This window comes from Aphidius gifuensis, linkage group LG5 (genome assembly GCF_014905175.1).
Source record: "Aphidius gifuensis isolate YNYX2018 linkage group LG5, ASM1490517v1, whole genome shotgun sequence".
Lineage (NCBI taxonomy): Eukaryota > Metazoa > Arthropoda > Insecta > Hymenoptera > Braconidae > Aphidius > Aphidius gifuensis.
In genome coordinates, this window is record NC_057792.1 from 4,964,800 (window position 1) to 4,987,929 (window position 23,130).

The 23,130-nt window shown below is 25.1% G+C and overlaps 8 protein-coding genes and 1 long non-coding RNA gene across 10 annotated transcripts; 4 read left to right on the forward strand and 5 right to left on the reverse strand.

The window, feature by feature from the left end:
• Positions 1-597: 597 nt before the first annotated feature.
• On the reverse strand, positions 598-1,729 carry LOC122857128. Its single transcript, XR_006374178.1, has 4 exons — positions 1,498-1,729; positions 1,185-1,257; positions 846-930; positions 598-761 (listed from the first exon to the last, which is right to left on the reverse strand). It is a non-coding gene; the product is annotated as an uncharacterized LOC122857128 (long non-coding RNA).
• A 1,039-nt stretch (positions 1,730-2,768) lies between these two features.
• LOC122857125 (glutamic acid-rich protein-like) lies at positions 2,769-3,830 on the forward strand. Its single transcript, XM_044159128.1, has 4 exons — positions 2,769-2,873; positions 2,961-3,194; positions 3,293-3,490; positions 3,617-3,830. The coding sequence occupies exons 1-4, from the start codon at positions 2,866-2,868 to the stop codon at positions 3,819-3,821; spliced, it is 645 nt and encodes a 214-aa protein (XP_044015063.1). The 5' UTR covers positions 2,769-2,865; the 3' UTR covers positions 3,822-3,830.
• A 776-nt stretch (positions 3,831-4,606) lies between these two features.
• LOC122856258 lies at positions 4,607-5,889 on the forward strand. Its single transcript, XM_044157952.1, has 5 exons — positions 4,607-4,693; positions 4,900-5,016; positions 5,109-5,342; positions 5,441-5,638; positions 5,766-5,889. The coding sequence occupies exons 1-5, from the start codon at positions 4,680-4,682 to the stop codon at positions 5,887-5,889; spliced, it is 687 nt and encodes a 228-aa protein (XP_044013887.1). The 5' UTR covers positions 4,607-4,679.
• Positions 5,890-7,511: 1,622 nt separating this feature from the next.
• On the forward strand, positions 7,512-8,898 carry LOC122856259. Its single transcript, XM_044157953.1, has 5 exons — positions 7,512-7,646; positions 7,861-8,004; positions 8,099-8,332; positions 8,431-8,622; positions 8,751-8,898. Exons 1-5 carry the CDS (start codon positions 7,537-7,539, stop codon positions 8,896-8,898), a joined length of 828 nt encoding a protein of 275 aa, XP_044013888.1. The 5' UTR covers positions 7,512-7,536.
• Positions 8,899-9,214: 316 nt separating this feature from the next.
• Positions 9,215-11,553, reverse strand: LOC122857129 (polycomb protein eed-B-like). Its single transcript, XM_044159134.1, has 4 exons — positions 11,465-11,553; positions 11,169-11,357; positions 10,910-11,074; positions 9,215-10,835 (listed from the first exon to the last, which is right to left on the reverse strand). Exon 4 carries the CDS (start codon positions 10,691-10,693, stop codon positions 9,395-9,397), a length of 1,299 nt encoding a protein of 432 aa, XP_044015069.1. The 5' UTR covers positions 10,694-10,835; positions 10,910-11,074; positions 11,169-11,357; positions 11,465-11,553; the 3' UTR covers positions 9,215-9,394.
• Positions 11,554-11,805: 252 nt separating this feature from the next.
• Positions 11,806-13,717, reverse strand: LOC122857130 (vacuolar fusion protein CCZ1 homolog). The gene is made up of 4 exons (XM_044159135.1): positions 13,400-13,717; positions 13,229-13,326; positions 13,063-13,156; positions 11,806-12,996 (listed from the first exon to the last, which is right to left on the reverse strand). Exons 1-4 carry the CDS (start codon positions 13,472-13,474, stop codon positions 11,911-11,913), a joined length of 1,353 nt encoding a protein of 450 aa, XP_044015070.1. The 5' UTR covers positions 13,475-13,717; the 3' UTR covers positions 11,806-11,910.
• A 514-nt stretch (positions 13,718-14,231) lies between these two features.
• LOC122857132 (protein deltex-like) lies at positions 14,232-17,862 on the reverse strand. The gene is made up of 6 exons (XM_044159137.1): positions 17,099-17,862; positions 16,043-17,022; positions 14,881-15,966; positions 14,679-14,804; positions 14,444-14,584; positions 14,232-14,348 (listed from the first exon to the last, which is right to left on the reverse strand). The coding sequence occupies exons 1-3, from the start codon at positions 17,471-17,473 to the stop codon at positions 15,612-15,614; spliced, it is 1,710 nt and encodes a 569-aa protein (XP_044015072.1). The 5' UTR covers positions 17,474-17,862; the 3' UTR covers positions 14,232-14,348; positions 14,444-14,584; positions 14,679-14,804; positions 14,881-15,611.
• Positions 17,863-17,975: 113 nt separating this feature from the next.
• LOC122857134 (ubiquitin carboxyl-terminal hydrolase 30 homolog) lies at positions 17,976-20,293 on the forward strand. Its single transcript, XM_044159145.1, has 3 exons — positions 17,976-18,702; positions 18,776-19,525; positions 19,597-20,293. The coding sequence occupies exons 1-3, from the start codon at positions 18,280-18,282 to the stop codon at positions 19,837-19,839; spliced, it is 1,416 nt and encodes a 471-aa protein (XP_044015080.1). The 5' UTR covers positions 17,976-18,279; the 3' UTR covers positions 19,840-20,293.
• A 20-nt stretch (positions 20,294-20,313) lies between these two features.
• LOC122857135 lies at positions 20,314-22,244 on the reverse strand. 2 transcript variants are annotated; one of them, XM_044159146.1, is made up of 7 exons: positions 21,966-22,244; positions 21,746-21,895; positions 21,472-21,667; positions 21,172-21,406; positions 20,963-21,105; positions 20,762-20,888; positions 20,314-20,690 (listed from the first exon to the last, which is right to left on the reverse strand). In XM_044159146.1, the coding sequence occupies exons 3-7, from the start codon at positions 21,646-21,648 to the stop codon at positions 20,341-20,343; spliced, it is 1,032 nt and encodes a 343-aa protein (XP_044015081.1). In that variant the 5' UTR covers positions 21,649-21,667; positions 21,746-21,895; positions 21,966-22,244; the 3' UTR covers positions 20,314-20,340. The 2 variants fall into 2 exon arrangements, with proteins under 2 accessions (XP_044015081.1, XP_044015082.1); XM_044159147.1 differs by lacking the exon at positions 21,746-21,895 and having other exon boundaries at positions 20,341-20,690.
• Between the last annotated feature and the right edge of the window lie 886 nt (positions 22,245-23,130).

Sequence of the window (23,130 nt, forward strand, 5' to 3'; positions counted from 1 at the left end):
TCAAATGAAGAGCTCACTGTTGACACTGATAAAATTTTTAGCATTCTTTTGGACAGAGGCACTGTGTTCTTAAAGCTCCACAGGTGGACACGTGGTGTTTCTATTGTTAGCATCAACAGAGACTTATCAGAGTAAATATTTTGGTAAACATTGATGAAGCCAAAAAACAACAAGTAAATGTTTACCAATAACAACAATAAGTGGTCTATTAAAACGACCATTAAAATCAATAGCACCAGCACCATGTCATGTTGTTGATTTTTATGAGTAAAAGCAAGATAAAGTTTGCTCATATAATCATATTAAATAATTCACGACATGTTGAGATTCATTTAAATTTAACATTTTGTGAATTCAATTGAAGTTGAAATAGAGCACAATTGAAGAATAATTTTTCATTATCTGGAATTCATCATTATTAAAGCATATGATGTATTTGCTTGATATTATTCATGTTGTATTTTAACATTCAAACAGTGCCAGTTGTTTCAATTGTTTTAAATAATGCACTAACTCGTTCTTCACGTTTTTCATTTTGTTATAATATTAGCAAGACTTATGTTTTTGTCATAAATATATATTAGATGAAACTGCAATAATAAATTATTAAACCAAACTGATCAACAATCGATAGTCTATTTTTAATAATAATGTATATTGTTTGACAAACAACAAACTGGATAATAATTATCATTATTTACCTGGGGCCATTTTGCATTGTAAATGCACTGGTGTTTGTCCACCTTGAAATATAAGGATATCTGTAATTTTTATAACAAAAATATTTTAGTAAACAGTTAAATAAATAAATAAAATTAATTATAAAAAATGAAAGTATTCAATACCTTTTCTTGTTCAATAAAAAGCCAAGACTTTTGACTTGTCATGTCATTTTGACAAATAATTCCTGATTATCCTTTTTTTTTGCACCTATAACATTAAATAATAATAAATATTTTAATTTTCGTTGCTATTATTTATTCAATTATTTTTGTCAATCAACATTTCACGTTCAAAATTTAATTATCGCAAAATTTGTAAATAAATTTACAACAACAAGAAAACCTAACCCCAAATCTGCTTTTTCACCATAATAAATTAATTCATTTATAATTTAACTATTATTAATCCGTATTATTAATTAATCGTTAAAAAAAATGCTTAAAATAATAAAAATTATTTACCTGCTGTCATTTTTTGTTGTAAATGTCATGGCATCTGTCGAGGTTTAATAACTTTTGACATATCCAAGAAAATCTGTAATTTTTTTACACAAAAATGTTCAATTAATGTTTGTTAATTATTTTATAAAATAATATTGCATGTATAACAATTATTTATTGCAAAAAATGTCACTTGACTTGCAACGACAAAGAGACCTAACCTCAAATTCTTTTTTGCATCATAAATAATTTATTGTTAATAATTTCACTATTGTTTATACGTACTATTTGTTGTTAAACAAAAACAAAGCTAATAATAATAAAAAATATTTACCTGCGGCCATTTTGTATTATAAAATTCCATGGGGTCCTTTTGTGACCCGGCCGATTTTTGACGTTTTAAACAATATCAATTTTTAGCTAAAATACGTGACATCCAGCAATAATTATGCACTCAAATAGTAGCCAGCGAGTTAATGAATCGATTTATTATAAATTAACAATTAATTGTTGCTATTTATTGTTAATAATTTCACTGTAAAACAGGAGCACGTCAATACATAATATTTTTTTTTTTCCGACTGAAAATATTTTTTTTTATAAGAGAGTCATGAGAATTTCAGAACTTGACTGTCGCGCCTGAAACATTAACTATTTTTAATTTAAAAAATAGATTTTAAAAAATTTAAAAATTAGATCTGTATGTTATGCAATTAACTGAATACACATAATTAAACAATTAATTATTTCCATTTCGGTAATTTAAAAAATATATGTATTAATAAATTATAAACAATTATTGTTTGATTAATATAATAATAATAATATGTATCTAATATTATGAACAATTAACTGAATAATAATAATAATAATAATAATTTATATTTTATAGTATAATATTAATAAGATATTTCATGTATTTAGAATTTATTATTATGTAAATATAAAATAAATAATTATGTATGTAATATAAATTAATATGTTTAAATTTATATATTGTAATATTAATTATTGTTAATTATTATTATATATTATTATATTAATTATAATGAGACATTTTTTGTAAATTGTAATTCACAATGATGCTGCTGACTTCAATAAGACTTTCAATTTGAATTAATTTTGACAATAACTAATAATAACAATAATAATAATATAATAATAATAGATAATAATAATAATAGATCCTGTACTTGACTGAATAGTCAAGAACAATATTTTAAAATATTAACTGCACGATAATGTGTCAACGTTGTATCGTGTCATTCTAAATCAGATTTGATTATATGTATTGTATCATATCTAAAATTAAAATAAATGACATCAAACTCATAATAATGCAATCAATCTTGTCATATGTGTAAAATCCCATATCATGTCTTTAATTAAGTAAGTAATTTTTTTTATGTTAATTCAAATTAGAAATAAAAATGAATTAAATTTTTATTTCACTAGATTATTTTATATTTTACATGTGTATATATATATACACATAACCTTGTATAACATTTATCACAATCGCAAACCTACATGTAAAATTTATGATGTTTCATAATAATCAGTAGTATAATATAATTTTAAAAGAGACTTTTATAGTGTTTCAGACTCAACTCCATCATGGCCCGAAAGTGAAGGATACGAGTTATCTAAAGATAACGTAGCACGTTTTGAAAAAACTGAAGCAGATTATGTGGAATCCCTAATGGAAGTGTAAGAGTTACATTATTTTTAATTTTAAGTTCATCCATAAACTTGTAAACAATGTGTATAATTGTTTTTTTTTTTTTTACAAAAAAGTCTTTCTTCAGCCGATTCAATTCGTCAAGTTAAACAGAAATTAAGTGACAAAGAAAAACTATCGGAAGATATGGAACAACTCTTTGATGGAGCTATAAATCAAGAAGAAAAAGAACAAAAAAAAGCTTCTGAAGTGCCCATAAAACGTATCATTAACAGAGTTCGAATAATGAAAAAACGTGAAAGACAATATGAACTAGAAGAATTATTACATAAAAATCAAGCTGAATTGGAGTAAGCAAATTATTTGAATTTTATAAATATTAAAATGACAATAAATGACAAGTTTATTATTTTACTATTATATCATGTACCTATATGTCAAATTACAGGAAGACCAAAGATTATGTATTCAACACAGCAGTAACACCATCTCAGAGAAAGGAAAGACAAGTTTTTGTGGATATAGAATTAGATCTCTTGGATGAATATTTCTGGATTAAAAGAGAATTGAATCCACGTACTGACGAATACAGAGCAAAACTTTCGTCAGCCAACAGCTGGCCTGATTATCCAGAATTTGAAGACACGTAAGAATTGCTTAATTTTAAATTTTAAATATTCTTAAACTCGTAAACAATGTTTATAATTGTTTTTTTTTTTTTTTCTGTTACAAAAAAATTGTGTTCACTTTCTCAAATGGAAATAATAATCAGTCAAGAATCAGATATGGATGTATCAGATGTATCAGACTCGGATGAATCAGACTTGGATGTATCAGACTCGGATGAATCAGACTTGGATGAATCAGACTCGGATGAATCAGCAGACTTGGATGAATCAGACTCGTATGAATTAGACTTAGATGAATTAGACTGTAATGAAGAGGCATGCCCAAAAATTTATAAAATCGGTGCTTGATAAACATCATCAATAACCCATCTTTTAGCATAATAATAATATATGTTGGAAATATAAAAAAATCTTCATACCTTGTGATGATGAATTATCATTAAATGCAAATACAATTAAATTTTTTTGTTGTTAACAATGGGTTGTTAACTAAAATCACTTTAAAAAACTTATATTTGAATATTTGAATTTTCGTTCAAACATAAAGATATAAAGAAAAAAAAACACTTAAAATAATCATATGCTATAAGCAATAAGTATTTTATGTATATTTTTATTGAATATCAAAATATAAATTACTCTAGAAAACTTTTGCTTTATTATTCTTTATTTAAATAAATGTATAATTAATGATATCAATAAGATATGATATAAAATGATATAATTACTAATAATTTCCATATTTAGAAAATATTTTTTTTTATGAGAAAGTCATGAGAATTTCAGAAATTGACTGCCACGCGGCAGGAACATAAACTATTTTCGTCGGTAATTTAAAAAAAAATTATTTTATATATGTTTAAAAATAATATAGTTTTTAATTTGTTATAAACAGTTATTGTTATTATTATTAATATTATTATTTAACTGAGACAATTTTTGTTTGTAAATTCACTGATGATGCCTGCCAAGACTTTCAATTTATTTTTCGACAAAAATAAACTGAATAATAATAATAATAATAATTTGAGATGTACTTGGACAAGACTTGTCCAGACTTGTCTAACTTTAAAATATTTCCAAATATCTGACGATCCACGTGTCGCCGTTCATTGTCATTCTCAAGAAGACGATTTATGTATTGCTATCTGTAAATGAACATACACTCAAATAAATAAATCCATTGTCATCGATCAATCCCATATCATGTCTTTAATTAAGTAAGTAATTTTTTTTTAAGTTAATTCAAATTAGAAATAAAAATGAATTAAATTTTTATTTCACTAGATTATTTTATATTTTACATGTGTATATATATACACATAACCTTGTATAACATTTATCACAATCGCAAACCTACATATAAAATTTATGATGTTTCATAATAATCAGTAGTATAATATAATTTTAAAAGAGACTTTTATAGTGTTTCAGACTCAACCCCATCATTGCCTGACAGTGAAGGATACGCGTCAATCGATGACGATGACTTAGCATCTTTTGAAAAAGCTGAAGCAGATTATGTGGAATCCCTAATGGAAGTGTAAGAGTTACATTATTTTTAATTTTAAGTTCATCCATCAACTTGTAAACAATGTGTATAATTGTTTTTTTTTCTTTTTTTTTACAAAAAAGTCTTTCTTCAGCTGTTTCAATTTGTCAAGTTAAGCAGATATTGAGTGACAAAGAAAAACTATCGGAAGATATGCAAGAAGTCTTTGATAGAGCTATAAATCAAGAAAAAAAAGAACAAAAACAAGCTTCTGAAGTGCCCATAAAACGTATCATTAACAAAATTCGAATAATGAAAAAACGTGAAAGACAATATGAACTACTAAAATTATTACGAAAAAATGAAGCTGAATTGAAGTAAGTAAATTATTTAAATTTTATAAATATTAAAATGACAATAAATCACAAGTTTATTATTTTACTATTTTATCATGTACCTATATGTCAAATTACAGGAAGACCGATTATTATGTATTCAACACATTAGTACCACAATCTGAGAGAAAGGAGAGACAAGTTTTTCTGGATATAGAATTAGCTCTTTTGACAGAATATTTATGGATTAAAAGAGAATTGAATCCACGTACTGACGAATACAGAGCAAAACTTTCGACAGCCAACAGCTGGCCTGATTATCCAGAATTTGAAGACACGTAAGAATTGCTTAATTTTAAATTTTAAATATTCTTGAACTCGTAAACAATGTTTATAATTGTTTTTTTTTTTTTTTTCTGTTACAAAAAAATTGTGTTCACTTTCTCATATGGAAATAATAATCAGTCAAGAATCAGATATGGATGTATCAGACTCGGATGAATCAGCAGACTTGGATGAATCAGACTCGTCGTATGAATTAAACTTGGATGAATTAGACTGTGATAAACAAAATAAATCTTTAGCATAATAACCCATATAGAAATATAAAAAAATCTTCATACCTTGTGATGATGAATTATCATTAAATGCAAATACAATTAAATTTTTTTTGTTGTTAACAATGGGTTGTTAACTAAAATCACTTTAAAAAACTTATATTTGAATATTTGAATTTTCGTTTAAACAAAAAGATATAAAGAAAAAAAAAACACTTAAAATATTCATATGCTATATGCAATAAGTATTTTATGTATATTTTTATTGAATATTAAAATATAAATTACTCTAGAAAACATTTGCTTATTCTTTATTTAAAAATGTATAATTAATGATATCAATATAATCAATAATAAAAAAAATCACTCATAATATGTATGTGATAATTTGGTAACCGACATAAAGTCTTGTTATTTATTAAGATCCTGGTGTGTTTGATATAAAAATAATTATGTCAATGTTTGTATTTGAGTTATAAAAATATATAAACGTGAATATTAGCAAGAAAATCATCAAGTTTATCAGCATTAAATGATGACAAGTATTTTTATAATTTTAATCATAATAATGGTCAAGTAAAGATAAAAATAAAAGATATTTTATGACAATAACAGATCCATGTTATTCAGTTTTTAGACAAGATAGTAGTATAATCCAATATTACAAACTCTTTAATCGATTTATATATTTTTTTTTTTTTCAAAATTATAATTGTCGACAAGTAAAATTCTACTTATTGAAATTCAATGGACATGTCAATGGCGTTGGAGCCGACAAAGGAAAATTTTTATTCGGCAAATACCGAACAAATGGTATGTAAATTCCATTTTATTTCATTGTTATTATAATTATTTAATGTATAAACAAACATAATTACGTAATTTTTATCAATAATTAAGCTAAAAAACCGAAAAAAATCCAAGTTTGAGCTGTCATTTTTTATAAAGACAAAGAGATTATCAATTTATCTATAAATAATTATAAATATTTATTATTAATAGCATTGTTGTAGCATCTTTGTTATGATAATCAAATAATTGTGAAAAATTTCAACATTAATTTTCCATTGTTCCTGGTTTTTGTCAGTGTGTTCGCCAGTGTTGATTTACTCCTTTTGAGACAATATTTTAGCAATAAAATCATCGAGATCATCTACATAACATTCTTCAACAATGATGAATCCTAGATAATGAAAAATTCATCTTCAATTACGCTTCATTTCAATTTCAATTAAATTTAAAAAATGTTAAATTTTAATGATATAATTACTAATAATTTCCATATTTAGAAAATATTTTTTTTTATGAGAAAGTCATGAGAATTTCAGAAATTGACTGCCACGCGGCAGGAACATGAACTATTTTCGTCGGTAATTTAAAAAAAAATTAAATTTAAAAAAAAAATTAATTATTTATGTTTAAAAATAATAGTTTTTAATTTGTTATAAACAATTATTGTTATTATTATTAATATTATTATTTAACTGAGACAATTTTTGTTTGTAAATTCACTGATGCCTGCCAAGACTTTTAATTTATTATTCGACAAAAATAAACTGAATAATAATAATTATTATTATTTACCTGAGACAATTTGAGATGTACTTGGACAAGACTTGTCCAGACTTGTCCAACTTTAAAATATTTCAAAATATCTGACGATCCACGTGTCGCCGTTCATGGTCCATTCTCAAGAAGACTATTTATGTATTGCTATCTGTAAATGGACATACACTCAAATAAATAAATCCATTGTCATCGATCAATCCAATATCATGTCTTCAGTTAAGTAAGTAATTTTTTTTAAGCTAATTCAAATTAGAAAAAAAAATAAATTAAATTTTTATTTCACTAGATTATTTTATATTTTACATGTGTATATATACACATAACCTTGTAACATTTATCATAATCGCAAACCTACATGTAAAATTTATAACATAATAATAATTTCATATAATAATTAGTAATATATAATATAATTTTATAAGAGACTTTTATAGTGTTTCAGACTCAACCCCATCATTGCGTCTCAAGAAGAGCAAGAAGGCTGACTGTTGTCCTGACTATTTTGGTCTACGGGTCAAAGCTTGCTCCGAAAAAATGAAAAAAGAGGAAGCAGATTATAAAGAACATTTAATGGCAATGTAAGAGTTACAATATTTTTAATTTTAAGTTCATTCGTAAACTTGTAAACAATGTGTATATAATTATTTTTTTTTTTTTTGTTACAAAAAAAAGTCTTTCTTCAGCTGATTCACTTGGTCAAGTTCAACAGATATTAAGTGACAAAGGGGAACTATCGGAACGTATGAAGAAAGTCTTTGATAAAGCTATAAATCAAGAAAAAGAAGAACAAAAAACAGCATCTGAAGTGCCCATACAACGTATCATAAAAAAAATTCGAATAATGAAAAAACGTGATAAACACAATGAATTACTCGAATTATTACGAAAAAATGAAGTTGAATTGAAGTAAGTAAATTATTTTAATTTTATAAATATGAGAATGACAATAAATCACAAGTTTTTTATTTTACTATATATTATCATGTATATATGTCAAATTACAGCAAGACCGAATCTGGTATATTCTCAGTAATAACATCACCTCAGAGAAAGGAAAGACAAGCTCTTTTGGCTAGACAATTACCTCTTGTGGCAGAATACTTATGCATTCTGAAAAAAATAAGTCCATCTTCTGACAAAGGTGCAGCAAAACTTCGGTCAGCCGACAGCTGGCCTGATTATCCAGACTTTGACACGTAAGAATTGCATAATTTTAAATTTTAAATATTCTTAAACTCGTAAACAATGTTTATAATTTTTTTTTTATTTTTTTTTCCGTTACAAAAAAATTTTGTTCACTTTTTCAAATGGAAATAAAAATCAGTCAAGAATCAGATACAGATGAATCGGATTCAGATGAATCAGACTCAGATGAAAAAACATACGAAGAATTTCCAAAAATGGAAGACAGTAAATTTACAAGTACAGAAGACTTTCAAATGCATGTATTCCAGCAACAATCTTTTTTTTAGTATAACAATAATATATGTTAAAATGAAAAAAAAATCTTCATACCTTGTGATGATGAATTATCATTAAATGCAAATACATTTTTTTGTTGAAATATTAATTCTTATTTAATGTTTATAAATTGGTAAATGTTGAACAATAACAACAATAATTATTAAACTATAACTGTCTCTGGATTGAAATGGAAAAGAATGCAAAATTTAAACAATTAAAATATAAATATTTTTGATGAAAATCTTTAATTCTTGTATTATTTTTAGTACTTTGTAATACAATTGAATTAATAACATTTGTAAATCTGGAATGGTATTAAAATATTTAATAATAATGCTTGTATTACTATCAACAATTAAACATGAGCAGTAAGTGTTATTGATGTACTTGTTAAGTAGCTATAAATAACTTGTGTATCTTCAAGCTTTAAATCGCTCCATACAATTTTTTATTTTTGAATATGATTATTATTTAAAAAAAAAAGAAAAATGATGTTGATAATGATTAATTATTACGATTCCATCGCCAAATAGTAGCATCATCACATACACATAATAAAACAGAACCATCACGACTTAAACTTGTTTGTCTTATTGGTGCTGTACATTTTGGATGTTGTAATGATGAACATCTTGCTTGTCCTGGTTCTTCAACTTCTAAATCCCATACATATGTTCTACCAACTTGATTACCAAGTGCAATTGTTTTTTGCCAAAAATCCATTGAAAATCTAATAAACCATATATCACATTCTTTAAATTCAAAACGATGTAATACAGTTGCACTTGTTTCATTATTTCTTAAACGTGTATCTTCAAGTCTACCTGGTTTCCAACAAACAATACAATTTTCACATGATTTACTTAATATAAAATCACCATACCATTTAACACAATCAACATAATTTCTATGTACATCTCTTGTTGTAAAATCAGGAAAATGTTGTAATATTGAATCAAATGGACGTCCATTTCTTGTTGGATTAAAAAAATATGATTGTCGTATTGCATCTTGCATATCTGTTTTATCAAGTGACCATAATTTTAATGCATGATCCATACCACATGATATTATTCTTTCTCCTTTCATATCAAAATCAGCAGATAATACTTCATCACGATGTCCTTCAACACCACCAAATATTGCAATACAAACATCTGATTTAATATTCCAAAGTCTTAATGCATGATCTTTTGATGCTGATAAAAGTATATTTGGATCTTTTGGATGTATTTTTAATTCATTAATAGCATGTCCATGACCAATATAATGCTTGATACATGTCATTGTAACTGGACTCAATACTCTTATAACACCTCTTGAACCAGCAACAGCAAGTAATGGTTTACCTGAATCTTCATATGTCCAAGCACAAGTATAAAAATTTTCTTCAGTATCTGGATCAGCATAACATTGACGTAAACGTATATTACTACCTTCTGGACATTCATAAATACTAACTCTGTTACTTCCAACAGATGCAAATATCATTGGTTCACCTTCTTTTAAATGATGATTAAATTGTACACCAAATAATGGCTGTCCATGATCTTCTTTTATATTACAACAATATTTATAAAGTGGTTTATCATTATTTATTTTATGTTTACTTGCTGTTTTACTTCTACGACGTCCCTTTCTACGTACACGTGTTGTTATTGTTGTTGGTGTATCACTTCTATGAGTTCCAGCTGTTGAATTACTACCAATACTACATTCTGTCTCATCACTATCATTTTCTGATTCTTCATGACTTGATGTATACACAGGCACTGGTGTACTTTTATTTGATACTTTTTTCATGTTTTTTTATTTTTTTTTTCTTCAACTTATAATTTATTCAAATGTTTTAAATATTAAAAATTGGTAATCCTTGCTCAAGACTCAATACACCATCACATATATTTAATATTTTTTTAGCTAATTCAAGAGAATTATCAAGATCCTGAAATTGATTGATAAAAAAATTATAAGATGCTTTAATTTGAAGAAACGTAATTTAACAATTTAAATACTTACGTTAATGTTTGTTGTTAAAAAACTACGAATACTGTATTTATCAGCCAATTGTTGTGCTTTATAAAGAATTACACCAAGATTATTAAATTTTCCTTGACAATAAACCAAGCATGATTTACCAGAAATAAAATAGTCATCATCAACAAAACTGATATTTTTTTCCAACTAAATTATTAATGATAAACAAAAAAATTAATTAGGTTATGTTTATAGTTGTTAAATAATATAAAATATGTTTGTATAAAAATTAAAAACATACTTCAACTATTGATTGTGTGACTTGTCCATCAATTGCAAATACAATAAAATCAACAGCAAGATTAAAATTTGGTCTGGTAACTTCAGCAATAAATTCACATTGATGAACAACAATTCGGCACTTTCTTTCTTTAGCTGCTACATGTAGAGCATCAAAAACTTTATCACAAAGATCACTTGTTGCTACAACCTGTAATAAATTAATATTAATTATCAAATGTTTTTAATAAATACTATAATATATATTAAATATTATTAACTATTATTATGGTTTTTAAATAATTAAATTAACAATACCAAAAATGAAATTGTGGCATTATTTGTTCGCAAGCTACCGCAATTTCTAAGAGCTCCCGCCATTTGCGCAATTTGTTTGGGTTTATAAATTTATCAATTACCAAAATATATATGTGTATTTATTATTTTATACGCATGACACTGCGCGGTGCGCAATAAAATATAAAAAAACAAGAATTTCTAAGTAAAATTTTAATTATTTAAAATGTAGAAATTGTTTATAATTATGCCAACTTGTTTTAGAAATTTCTAAACAATTTTTTAATTCATTCCCCGAGTAAGATACTTTTACCAAAAATGATTTAAATATTTATCAATAAATAAATAATTTAACAAACAAGATTTATACATTTAGTGCAGTAGTATTTATTTTAATTTTAAATTAATAATTAACATTACCAATAATAACATTTATAAACATACAAGAACATTTTATTTTTTTGTAATTATTTTTGAAAAAAAATACTTTTCAATTGTTCATTACATAAATTTTTGACCTCATCATCAATCTCAATAAAATGAGCATTATTATTTTGTATAACAGCAAAAAAAATTCTTGAATTTGATAATTTTCCAACAATCCAATAACCACTCATTGTTTTAATAACAATTTCACCAGCTTCATTCATACGTTTAATATCATTATTAATATCAATAATAACTCGTAAAACTTCACTTGTTGTTGGTAACTCAGGACATAATTTTTTAGTTAAATGCATTGTACTTTTATATGCTAAATTTAAACTATTAAAATATAAATATTTTGGATCAGAATCTTTAATTCTTGTATTATTTTTAGTACTTTGTAATACAATTGAATTAATGACATTTAAAAATTGTAAATCTGGAATGGTATTTAAATTTTGTAAGTATTCAATAATAATACTTGTATTACTATCAACAAATAAACATATTGTTGAATTTAATGCATTATAAACAACAAGTGATGTTGGTTTTGTTTGATGATTTATAAATACTTTTGGTGATTTTGGTGTTATACCAATTTGTTCACCAGGATTATTATTTCTTTTAACAAATTTATTACATGATAAATCATCATCTGGATGTGCATTAAGTGTTATTGGTGTACTTGTTAAATAATTATATATAACTTGTGTATCTTCAAGCTCTAAATCACTCCATACAAGTTGATTATCATATAAAAAAATTGTATTTTTAACTTGTGGTAATGTTGCTTTTATTTTATTCATAAAACATTGTACCTCTAAAAATGTTGTTTTATCTAATGGAAGATATTGTAAGCCTTGATAAACATCAAGTATATCACGATGATTTAATTTTAAATTAAATAAATAATCAGAAAAAAAATAATCTAATTTATGTCTAAGTAATGTTGGTGAACCACAATTTGGATCATCAAGAATTGTTTCAAATGAACCCATAAATAAACGAAATTGCATATATGCTTGTTTAACAATTGCTTGACAAACTTCATTTGATACTTCTTCATTATAATATTCAACATACTCAACACCATCTTTTAATTTTCTTAAAAATGGTACACCAACAATCTGCAAATTAAAAACAATTATTTATTTAATTGTTAATATTTTAAATTAAGCTTTTATTTTTTTTACCATAACAATCCAAAAATCAGGCTCAGGTTCATAAAATATTTGACGTGTTTTGTGTGTATGACAAAATTCACAAGATTTACCAGGATTAAAAGATCTAAAAAAAAAAATATAAAATAAAATATACAATTTAATTATTAAACAGACACACAATTATTATTTTAATTACTCTGTAAATTTAATGATTGCTTCACTTAATCCAATATTTTTAATTTTAGAATCAATGTCTGTTTTTTCTGGATAATAATAGAGTATTTTTTTATCCTCCTAAAAAATTAACAATATTGATTAGTTTTATATTAAAATAATAAACAAACAATTGACATAAACAATGACTCACATCTCCTTCTTTTTTGGCATAAGTGCCATTGAAAATATAAAAATGATCCAATGTTATTTCTGGTTTAGAAGTCATTTTGTTAAAAAAACTTTATTCAATATCATAACTAGAATTAACTAAAATATATTTAATAACACTTTAATTAAATTGTTTATATTATTTTTGTGATAGTAACCTATCTAAATTTGACATGTCAATTTTGACAAGTACAGTAGAATAGTCAATAGACGAAAACTATTTATCATAGATATCAACAAGATCCAACTGTTTGTCGCTGGTGTGTTATTCTTAAATTAAGAATTGTTTTTTTTTTTTTTGCAATAATTTTTTTTTTTATGACAATATTTTGTTATTGTCAACAAACACCTGTCACATTTTAAAAATAAAAAACATGAAAACATAAAAAACGTGATTTAAAAAATAATCATCGTGGAGCACAAGTGTATGTTGTGTGGACTGTAGAGCTCAACTGGAAAGCAAAAATGCTTTTCAGGAGATTTTTTTTTTAAATAAATATTTTAATTGTTATATATTTTGTTGATATAAAAAACATGCCATCAAGACTCATTGAAAAAAAACTCACTAAAAAATAATTAATAAAAAATTATATATATTTTTACCATTATAAATAAGTTTTTAAAATGAAAATAAAAATTTGAATAATAACAATTTTTTTATCAATTATTTATTTACTATAATAAATAAACAAAAATATGAAAAGTTTTTTTTTTATAAAATATGATTAATTAGTAGTTTAAATTAAATCATCACAAGATATAAAAATAATTATTTCAATATTTTTATTATCAAGTTATTGTTATGCTAAAAGAGGGGTTGCTGTACATGTGATTTATATAAAAATTATATTTCAGTTGTTTTTTATTTTTTAATTTAATAAATTTTCCATCCACAATTGCTTGATGTTTTTATAGGCATTCTTCTTCTATAGCTTTATAACAGAAAAAATAAAAAACAAAAAAAACAATCATAAATATCGTTTACAAGTTAATGGATATTAAAAATTATAAATAATAAAACTCTTACGCTACTTTAGCGGAATCTTCAAGACTTAGCTTAATAATAGCTGCGAGCTCTACTAAAAGAGCCATTTGCTCACTTTGAAGAGTTGTTAGTTTGTTTTTATGAGCATCTGTCATAGGTGTTGGTTCATTTTGTTTGTGACGACTGTAATTTAAAATATAAATAATAATATAGTAAAATAAAAAATTTTTGATTTATGGTCATTTTAATTTTTATAAACTTAAAGTAATTTACTTACTGAATTTCATCGTCTTTTTTGTGTAACAATAGTTTTACTTCTACGTGTCTTTTAATTAGTACTAATCGATTATGCTTTATGGTAGCTTCACTAATATTTCGTGGTCTATAATAATCTAGACGACCACTATTTTTGTTTGACAGAAAAAAAGAAAACAATTATAAACAAGATTTTTAAAATTGAAAATAATGTAATTTCTTACCTGGCTTCTATACGTTGATCTTTCTCTTCTCTGTCTTTTTTAAGTTTTTCATAAACAGCCTCGATTTTTTCTTCAAAACTTGAATTTGAAGAAAAAGAAGACATGATAAGTTTATTATGTATGTTGTCTTTTTTTTTTTTTTTTACCTAGAGATGATTATCTTCAACAACGTGGTGGGATAGAACAGAATAGTTGTCAGAAATCAGAATAGAATTATTGTCAGTGATCAATGATCATGGAGGTGTATAAGGTCAGTGATCTAAACATACATAGAGGGGTAAACCAGCTAAAGAATGTGGCAACAGTTTTCATGTAAACCATGAAGAGAAATATATATTTAAGCTAAACATGTCGCCTTATTCTTTCGCCAGGTACATCATTTGAAATAAAAAAAATTAATAAATAAATAAAAAACACCATACAAATATGAAATAATAAAAATAATAATAAACATATGAAAAATATAAAAAACTATTTTGTTAATTAATTGAAAAATATTGCTGATATTTTTTTTATTCATTTTAGTTTTTGTTTACATAAACAATATAAATTTAAAATATCCGAACATGAATAATACTAAAATATAAAATAGAAATAAACATGATTATAATAATAAAATATTAATATATATAATATACTTTTATTAAAAATATAAACTAATGGAAGATTATAAATATAAAATTATATTTTTGCTATGCCCATGTTGTTTGTTAATGTATTGTGTATTTAAATTAACGTAATTCTTGATATAGTGACATGCCTGCTGATTGTTCAGTAATACCTTGTGCAGCAAGTTCAGATAATGTACGATCAAGATAACTAATATCTGGCCAACCATGACCAGATGTTGAATGTCCAAGTTCAGTTTTATGATGTATTTCATTCCATGTAACAACATCTTCACGTCCAGTTGTAACTGAACGACCAATTGTAAATGTTAAACGTCTTTCAAATGCAATTTGTAATAATCTTAATACTTGACGTCCTAAATCATTATCAGGTAAATAACATATTCTTGGAAAACCAACAGCATAATATGTTTGTCCTGGATTTGGATGTTCTGGTCCTTGAATACCTGATGGTATACTAAAAATTAAAACAATTTAAATTAATTCTCATTAATCATTCATCATTAAATAATAATAAAAAAGTAAATACTAACTCATATGTTATTTGAATTGTGTGTGAATGTGGAAAGCCTGGTAATGATCTTGATATACGAGTCCAATTCATACTTCCAGGTGGTTGATTACCTCTTTTTTCTCCATAAATCATACGACATACTGGACACTGTATATACATTGAATTTGCAACACAATTTGAACTCAACATTGCATTTAAACATGCAAGATGTAATCTATGACGACAACGTGTTAATTCAACAGTTAATGGTTCTGGTGTACCAAGACAAACTGGACATGAATCTGTACCATCACTTTCTACAACTTTAACATATTGTGATATAACATCTGAATGTACATCAACACCAACAACAGCATCTTTAAATGCATCATCACTACCAACACTACTATCAAGTAAATCAATTGGATTTTCATGACTAAGATATGTTGATACTGTATCAACACTTGGTCGACGTCCAGATTTTGTACTACTAGAATCAACATCAAGTAAACTTTCCCAATTTTTTTGTTGTTTTGATGTTGCATGTTGATCAATTTGTGATCTTGTTGTTGTTGTTGTTCCTGCTGCTGTTGTTGTTTGTTGTGATGATTGTGTTGATGGAGCTGTTGTTGTTGTTGTTGTTGAATTATTATTATCTATACTGTGTTTATTACTTGTACTAAAAATATTAAAATTACTCAGTATAACACGTGCAATATTTGTTGCTCCATTATCACTACTTTTATTTTTTTTACTATTTTTTTTACTACTACCACATGGTTGTTTTTTATGAGTTGATTTATTATTTAAATTTTTAACTTGTAATTGTGGTAATGGTTTTTTACCAGTTGCATATTGTAATTCTTCAAGTGTTACTTTGACTAGTGGATATGGAGCTTGTTGTACACGACGAATTGGTCTAACATATCCAGAACAACATCTAACTTGTGTTAAATTACAAAAATTTATAATATATGGAAAACCAAGATATGTTTTTGATACATCAATTGTTTTATTACCCTAGAATAATATTAAAATTAATTTTCATACTGTTATTTTATAGAGAAAATAAATAATTAAATAAATATAAACATACCATTGCCCATGATTCTTCAATAAGACATTGTACATCCATATCATAAGTATGCCAATCATTTGTATCACCAGCCCATTCCCATTTAGCACCTTTACCTGCTGGTGAACCTGGTAAATATAATTTTCTTCTAACATTGTGTATTTCTTCTCCATCATCACTACATTGTGTTTTTGTTTTTAAATTAATATAATATTGATCAAGTGTTGGATCAGCATCATTTAAAAAAACTTGTGTTAATTTTTTAAAATGTGCTCTTTCAAGATGTTGTGATACTGCTGGATTATATGGTCTCCATCTACCTTGACGATTTTCCCATTCCCATACAACCACAGCATGTCCATGTTCTTGTACATGATGTTGTCCCTGGGCGTTCATCTCCACAATGGAATTTATGTATATATTATTTATACCCAATTATGTATACACTTTATTCAACAGCATCAAGTATTCACACACAAATATACAACTACCAATAAAAGCGTGAGAACATATTTGTTTCAATTTACAATAAAAAATAAATATTATTTATTTAGTAAATATTATTATACTCAAATATTTTTTTATTTATTATTTAGTATTTTTATATAAAATACATTATTATTAATTTTAGAAATATTATTATTATATTTTTGAACTTTTGTGATTTAAAAATTAACTCCAATTTAATGTTTGTTTGGCAATAAAGGGTTAAAACAGGTTGAAAGTGGCAATGGCCTAAACAATGTCACTTGTACATATCACACATACATCCAAGAAGAGGCTGGATCCTGGTTGGTCCATTGAAGATGATGTTGAGAAGAGACATCTGCATTCTATGAAAACGTTTACATGTGTAGTTACATGTAAAGCAGCTCTCTCTCTTTGCGCAATTTGTTATTTGTGTGTGTAGGTTGTGTGTCTCTCCCTCTCTCTCTCTCTCTTTAAAAAACAAAACCCATGTGTAAAGTGCGTAAATAAATAATATTTACAAGAAAAAAAAAATGAATATTAATTAATTAACTAAAGAACTCTTTGTAACGTAAAATAAAAAATTATTTGTTTTGATAGATTTGTTAAATAAAAATGTCTAGTAACAAGTGCTCATAACCAATAATAATTTTAAATATATAATTAAATAATATATATGCAATGATAATAATAAAATTTTAATTAATAATTATTATATAAATTAATGATAAATAATGGATGTTGAAAGACTAGCAATGTTTGCTGGAGTTGGTGTTGTTATTGGTGTTGGTGCATTTGTACTTTGGGGTCCAACACCAAGACCAAAACGAAGAGGTCAAATATCTGGTATAACAAATTTAGGATATACATGTTTTTTAAATTCTTTACTACAAGCCATTGCTGCATGTCCATTTTTTATAACATGGCTTAAAGAACAATCATCAAATAAAAAAACAACAAGTTTTACAAAAAATTTAATATCTGTACTGGAACAAATTAATGGTTACTCAGATAATTTTTATAATGACATTGCACCAGTTGAAATAATAACATCACTTGGAAAATTATGGAATTTTGATCCAGGTCATCAAGATGCTCATGAATTATTTCATGTTATATTAACTGCTCTACAAAATGAAACTGAAAATTTAACACCAGTTAGTAATTTTTTCTTTTAATTTAATTTTATCATAATTAATTTAATTATATTCTAAATATCTTGTCTTACAGCAACGTGGTTTATCTGATGCACTGCCAATATCACCACCAGTTGTATCAGATATAAAAGGATCAGGTGATCCTTTATCATTTCGTAGTGTATCCTGCAATGACATAACACAATCAGGATATCCTTTACCATCAATTAGATCAAATAACAAAAAAATTAATATTAATTTATCAACAAAATCAATTCCATACTCTTCTTCAATGTACAATAAACCAGGTATGATATTTGCAAGACCATCAAAACTATTATTTTCAAGTGTATATGATAGTCAACAAGAAATAAGTCCAACAAAAGTTTGGAATTCAATAACAACATTAACAGAAAAAAGTAATACATCTGTATTGTCAAATGAAACACATCCATTTTCTGGTTTTTTAACAAGTCAATTAAAATGTATTAATTGTAATTTTAAATCATCAGTACGTTATGATAAACTTGAAACAATATCATTACCATTACCACCAGCTGGTGATGTATTAACATGGCGTTGTCATACACTTGGTGAATTATTTTCACGTCTTGTTACTAGTGAAATAATACAAAATGTTGATTGTGATAAATGTGGTACACGTTGTTCTGCAATGAAAACATTAACAATTGGTAAATTACCAAGATGTTTATGTATACAAATACCACGTACAACTTGGAGCTCATCTGGTATGCCAATTAAACGTGATGATCCAGTTATATTTCCTGAAATATTTGCACTTGATCCATTTACATTTAATGAAACTACAAAACGTAATGATCAAGTGAGTAATTAATTTAACAAACTAATTATAAATAATTTAACTTTAAATTAATTATTGTTATTTTTTTTTAGGCTTCATTACCAATAATGTTGGATAATCAAAATATGAAAAGAGCTAAACATAAATATAAACTTTGTTCTGTTGTTGAACATCGTGGTGCAGTTGATGCTGGTCATTTTGTTTGTTATAGACGTGGTAATCGTGTTGGACAATGGTTTTATACATCAGATAAAATTGTTGAAAATACATCAATAACAGATGTACTATGTGCCAGTCCATACTTAATTTTTTATGAACGTATTGTTGATATTTAATTTAATTTTAAAAATAAACAATCATTAGTTAGATAATCAGTATCAAGTATATTGCCAAATAAAATCCAATAATTGGATCTAAATTTATTCAAACATAAACTAGATTTTTTTTTTCTTTTTAAAAAGATTTGACTCAGATTAGAAATGACTGTGTAATAAGTGTAATAGTTCAAAATAATATAATCTTGTGATGTTTGTTTTTGCCATGCAGTGATAAGCTGAAAAATAAATATAAATTTTTTTTAAACAATTATCAAATCATAATTAAAATAGATAATTTATATTGTTTATTATTAATTTATTATTAATAATTTTAAAAAAGAACTGATTTTTAAAAATTATATTATGTTACAATGCTTATTTCTATGACAAATAAATAAAATTATTTGACTGTGTCAATAATTAAGTGAATTTTATAATGATAAAAAATTAAAAATTAATTTTTATTTCCCTTGAAAATACTTTTAAACATAATTTTTTTTTTTTTTCGTATATTAAAATTTAATAATAACGTACACTTGTTACAACAGATTTAATTTCTTCAACATCATAATTATCAATTGAATATTCAGCAAAACCATTTATACCATAACGTTTTAAATTTTCCAGCCATATTTTATCATCATTACCATCAAGTAGACATTTTTTAATTTCATCAAAACGTTTACCTGATAGCTTTTCATTAATCATTATTTGATAAGGTGGAAGTGGTCCTAAACTTTCAAGAATAAATAATGTTTCCATACCAGGAAGATTATTTTTATGTGTACATATTACTGGTGATTCAATAACACTAATATCAGCTTGTTTACCAGCAACCATTTGCAATGCTGCAACTTGTGTTTCACAATCTTTAAATAAATTTAAAAAAATTTATTATTATAATATATTTAATAATTAAAATATATCAAGCAAATCTTACACAATGTATTTCCAAAAAATGAAGGATTTTCTCCTTTAGTTTTTAAATGTTTAAATATAAGTCCAGCTGCTCCAACATTTGAATTATCAGCCATTGCACAACTACATCCACGTAAATCAGTAATGTCCTGTAACGAAAAAATTAATCAATTATTATTTTTAAAAAAAAGTAACGACTCATTGCTTGATGATTATAATGAACCTCAATATTTTCTCCTCTATCCATGGCAACAACAACATCTGCATAAATTCCTGGCTTATTATCAGTATTCAATCTGTGCTCAAAAACTAGGCCAACTTCTAATAGACATCCTTCTTTCCATTCTTTATTGACTGGTAAAATAGCTAAACATAAAAAAAAAAAATTAATTTTAATGATGTACTTGATATAAATTTTTAAAGATAAATTACCAATATCAGCAAAATCCGTGGCAACTGGTCTATCATTTCTTGATTCATGAATCAAAACAACTGGTATATTTAGTGCAGCTTCAAGACGTTGTGCAATTATTTCAAATATTTCAATTGATAATGAAGGAACAAGATGAGTTGCTAATACCAGAGGATGTGAATCAACAAGAAATGATGGATTAATATCTAAAACTTTTTTTCTTGGTACTGGTACTTTAACGGGTTTTTCAGATTCCTTAAAAATAATAATAATTAATTTATATTTTATATTTTTTTTTATTTTTTTTTTAGATGACTCACAGCAACAGTATCAATAATGGGAATTTTTTTTTTTTGCACTGGTTTTATCAAAAGCTCGGGAGCAAATGATTCTTTTACGCTCGAATGATCCTCGACCTTGATCGTATCTGGTGCCTTGACCTCCTTCTCCAACTCGACAGGTTTTGATTTAAGATTATTCTTCGGTACAGATGCCATTATTTAAAAAAAATTTAAACTAAAAACAATAATTATTAATATATCCGTTATATATTTACAAAAAAAAATTTCATCAATTTCTATGATTTCGTTTTACCTGTTTCGATTATTTTATTAAATATTTATTTATCAATTTAATAATAGAAATATTATTTATAATATTTTAAAATTAATTTACAATTGATTTATAATAACTTGAAAGACTTTGATCATTGATCATTGGATCATCAGCAAAAACTAAAAGCAACTGAAAATTATTTTAAATATATATAGCTTAGTTTATTTTATTTATTTTTTTTTTTCGTCATTTTACTCACGTGATTGCTGCATGAAAATATGAAATGCGTCAAGGTTTGATGTTTTAAAAAAAATATATTATCTTAATATTGTTTTTGTCAACTTTTTAAAAATCATCTATAATTTATTTGTTAAAAAAAAAAAAATATGCTTAAGCTGTTATTATTTCGTAATTGATTGGTTTTTTATTTAGATTAAATAGTGTGTGGAAATTAATTAATTGTGATTTTTAAAAAATTTCATGTTGAATACAACGAGCTTTGCAAACGGACGAAAGTCCCACCGACCAAATACACAATAATAATTAAACGGCCGATGAAGACATCATCCGGGCGCATTGCTCGCGTGTTTATTTCTTATCTCATTATTTTGTTTTTAATTAGATTCAATACGTCTGGAGATTGTGATTATCACTGTACACTCTTTATAATTTTTCTGATCATTGGTCAATTATAAATTAACTTCCTCATATTAATTTCTATTTAATTAATTTATATTTTTTATTATTATAAAAATATATTCAAGTTTTATTATTCTCAGCAGGTTTACTGTATCAGCTATTTCCGCATTCCAGATAAATTTGATGTCTATACTTGTCTTATTTTTCACTGGACAAATTTATCACAGTTATAATGAAAAAAAAATTATATTATTTTATTGAAAAATTTACAATTTATTTAATATTATATTTAATTATTTATTTTTATACTTAAATCAATGAAATTTTTGTTTTTTAAACGTAAATATTTCAACACTTGTATTTTTGAAATTTATAAAAATTTATTTTCATCGATGAATCATGTTTTATTTTTTTTTTCATATCAATATTTATTATTATATTATCACAAATTATATATATTTAAACACAAAGATAATAATATGTAATTTAAAAAACTAGAAATATATGATGAAATGATTTGTTGTGAATTTTAAATATATTTTTTTATGATCATTGAACATTGATCACAAACTCATATTGAATAAATATATGACACTTTTATTAATAATATAAATAGTTTATAATAATCAAGTATAGCTGCCACAAGAGACCCGTAACAACTGATGGACTTCTAGTCTTGGGCCCGGTCGACGTCCCCATATTCTACACGGATTCTTTTCTCCTACTTGTCGACTCAACTGCTCTTTGAATCAAGTTATTCGTGGCGTCATAGGTACTTTTTTGTC

Coding starts and splice junctions, on each gene's coding strand:
- LOC122856259 (XM_044157953.1), top strand. CDS start 7,537: ATGGTCCATTCTCAAGAAGACTATTTATGTATTGCTATCTGTAAATGG. Junction 7,647..7,860: donor AATATCATGTCTTCAGTTAA/GTAAGTAATTTT, acceptor AGACTTTTATAG/TGTTTCAGACTCAACCCCAT. Junction 8,333..8,430: donor AAAAATGAAGTTGAATTGAA/GTAAGTAAATTA, acceptor GTCAAATTACAG/CAAGACCGAATCTGGTATAT.
- LOC122856258 (XM_044157952.1), top strand. Junction 5,017..5,108: donor GTGGAATCCCTAATGGAAGT/GTAAGAGTTACA, acceptor TTTACAAAAAAG/TCTTTCTTCAGCTGTTTCAA. Junction 5,639..5,765: donor TATCCAGAATTTGAAGACAC/GTAAGAATTGCT, acceptor AATAATAATCAG/TCAAGAATCAGATATGGATG.
- LOC122857129 (XM_044159134.1), bottom strand. CDS start 10,693: ATGAAAAAAGTATCAAATAAAAGTACACCAGTGCCTGTGTATACATCA.
- LOC122857125 (XM_044159128.1), top strand. Junction 3,195..3,292: donor AAAAATCAAGCTGAATTGGA/GTAAGCAAATTA, acceptor GTCAAATTACAG/GAAGACCAAAGATTATGTAT. Junction 3,491..3,616: donor TATCCAGAATTTGAAGACAC/GTAAGAATTGCT, acceptor AATAATAATCAG/TCAAGAATCAGATATGGATG.
- LOC122857132 (XM_044159137.1), bottom strand. CDS start 17,473: ATGAACGCCCAGGGACAACATCATGTACAAGAACATGGACATGCTGTG. Junction 17,023..17,098: donor TTGAAGAATCATGGGCAATG/GTATGTTTATAT, acceptor ATATTATTCTAG/GGTAATAAAACAATTGATGT. Junction 15,967..16,042: donor ACAATTCAAATAACATATGA/GTTAGTATTTAC, acceptor TTTAATTTTTAG/TATACCATCAGGTATTCAAG.
- LOC122857130 (XM_044159135.1), bottom strand. CDS start 13,474: ATGACTTCTAAACCAGAAATAACATTGGATCATTTTTATATTTTCAAT. Junction 13,157..13,228: donor GCAATCATTAAATTTACAGA/GTAATTAAAATA, acceptor TTTTTTTTTTAG/ATCTTTTAATCCTGGTAAAT. Junction 12,997..13,062: donor CTGATTTTTGGATTGTTATG/GTAAAAAAAATA, acceptor TTTAATTTGCAG/ATTGTTGGTGTACCATTTTT.
- LOC122857135 (XM_044159146.1), bottom strand. CDS start 21,648: ATGGCATCTGTACCGAAGAATAATCTTAAATCAAAACCTGTCGAGTTG. Junction 21,106..21,171: donor CACGGATTTTGCTGATATTG/GTAATTTATCTT, acceptor TTTTATGTTTAG/CTATTTTACCAGTCAATAAA. Junction 20,889..20,962: donor ATAGAGGAGAAAATATTGAG/GTTCATTATAAT, acceptor TTTTCGTTACAG/GACATTACTGATTTACGTGG.
- LOC122857134 (XM_044159145.1), top strand. CDS start 18,280: ATGGATGTTGAAAGACTAGCAATGTTTGCTGGAGTTGGTGTTGTTATT. Junction 18,703..18,775: donor AAACTGAAAATTTAACACCA/GTTAGTAATTTT, acceptor CTTGTCTTACAG/CAACGTGGTTTATCTGATGC. Junction 19,526..19,596: donor CTACAAAACGTAATGATCAA/GTGAGTAATTAA, acceptor ATTTTTTTTTAG/GCTTCATTACCAATAATGTT.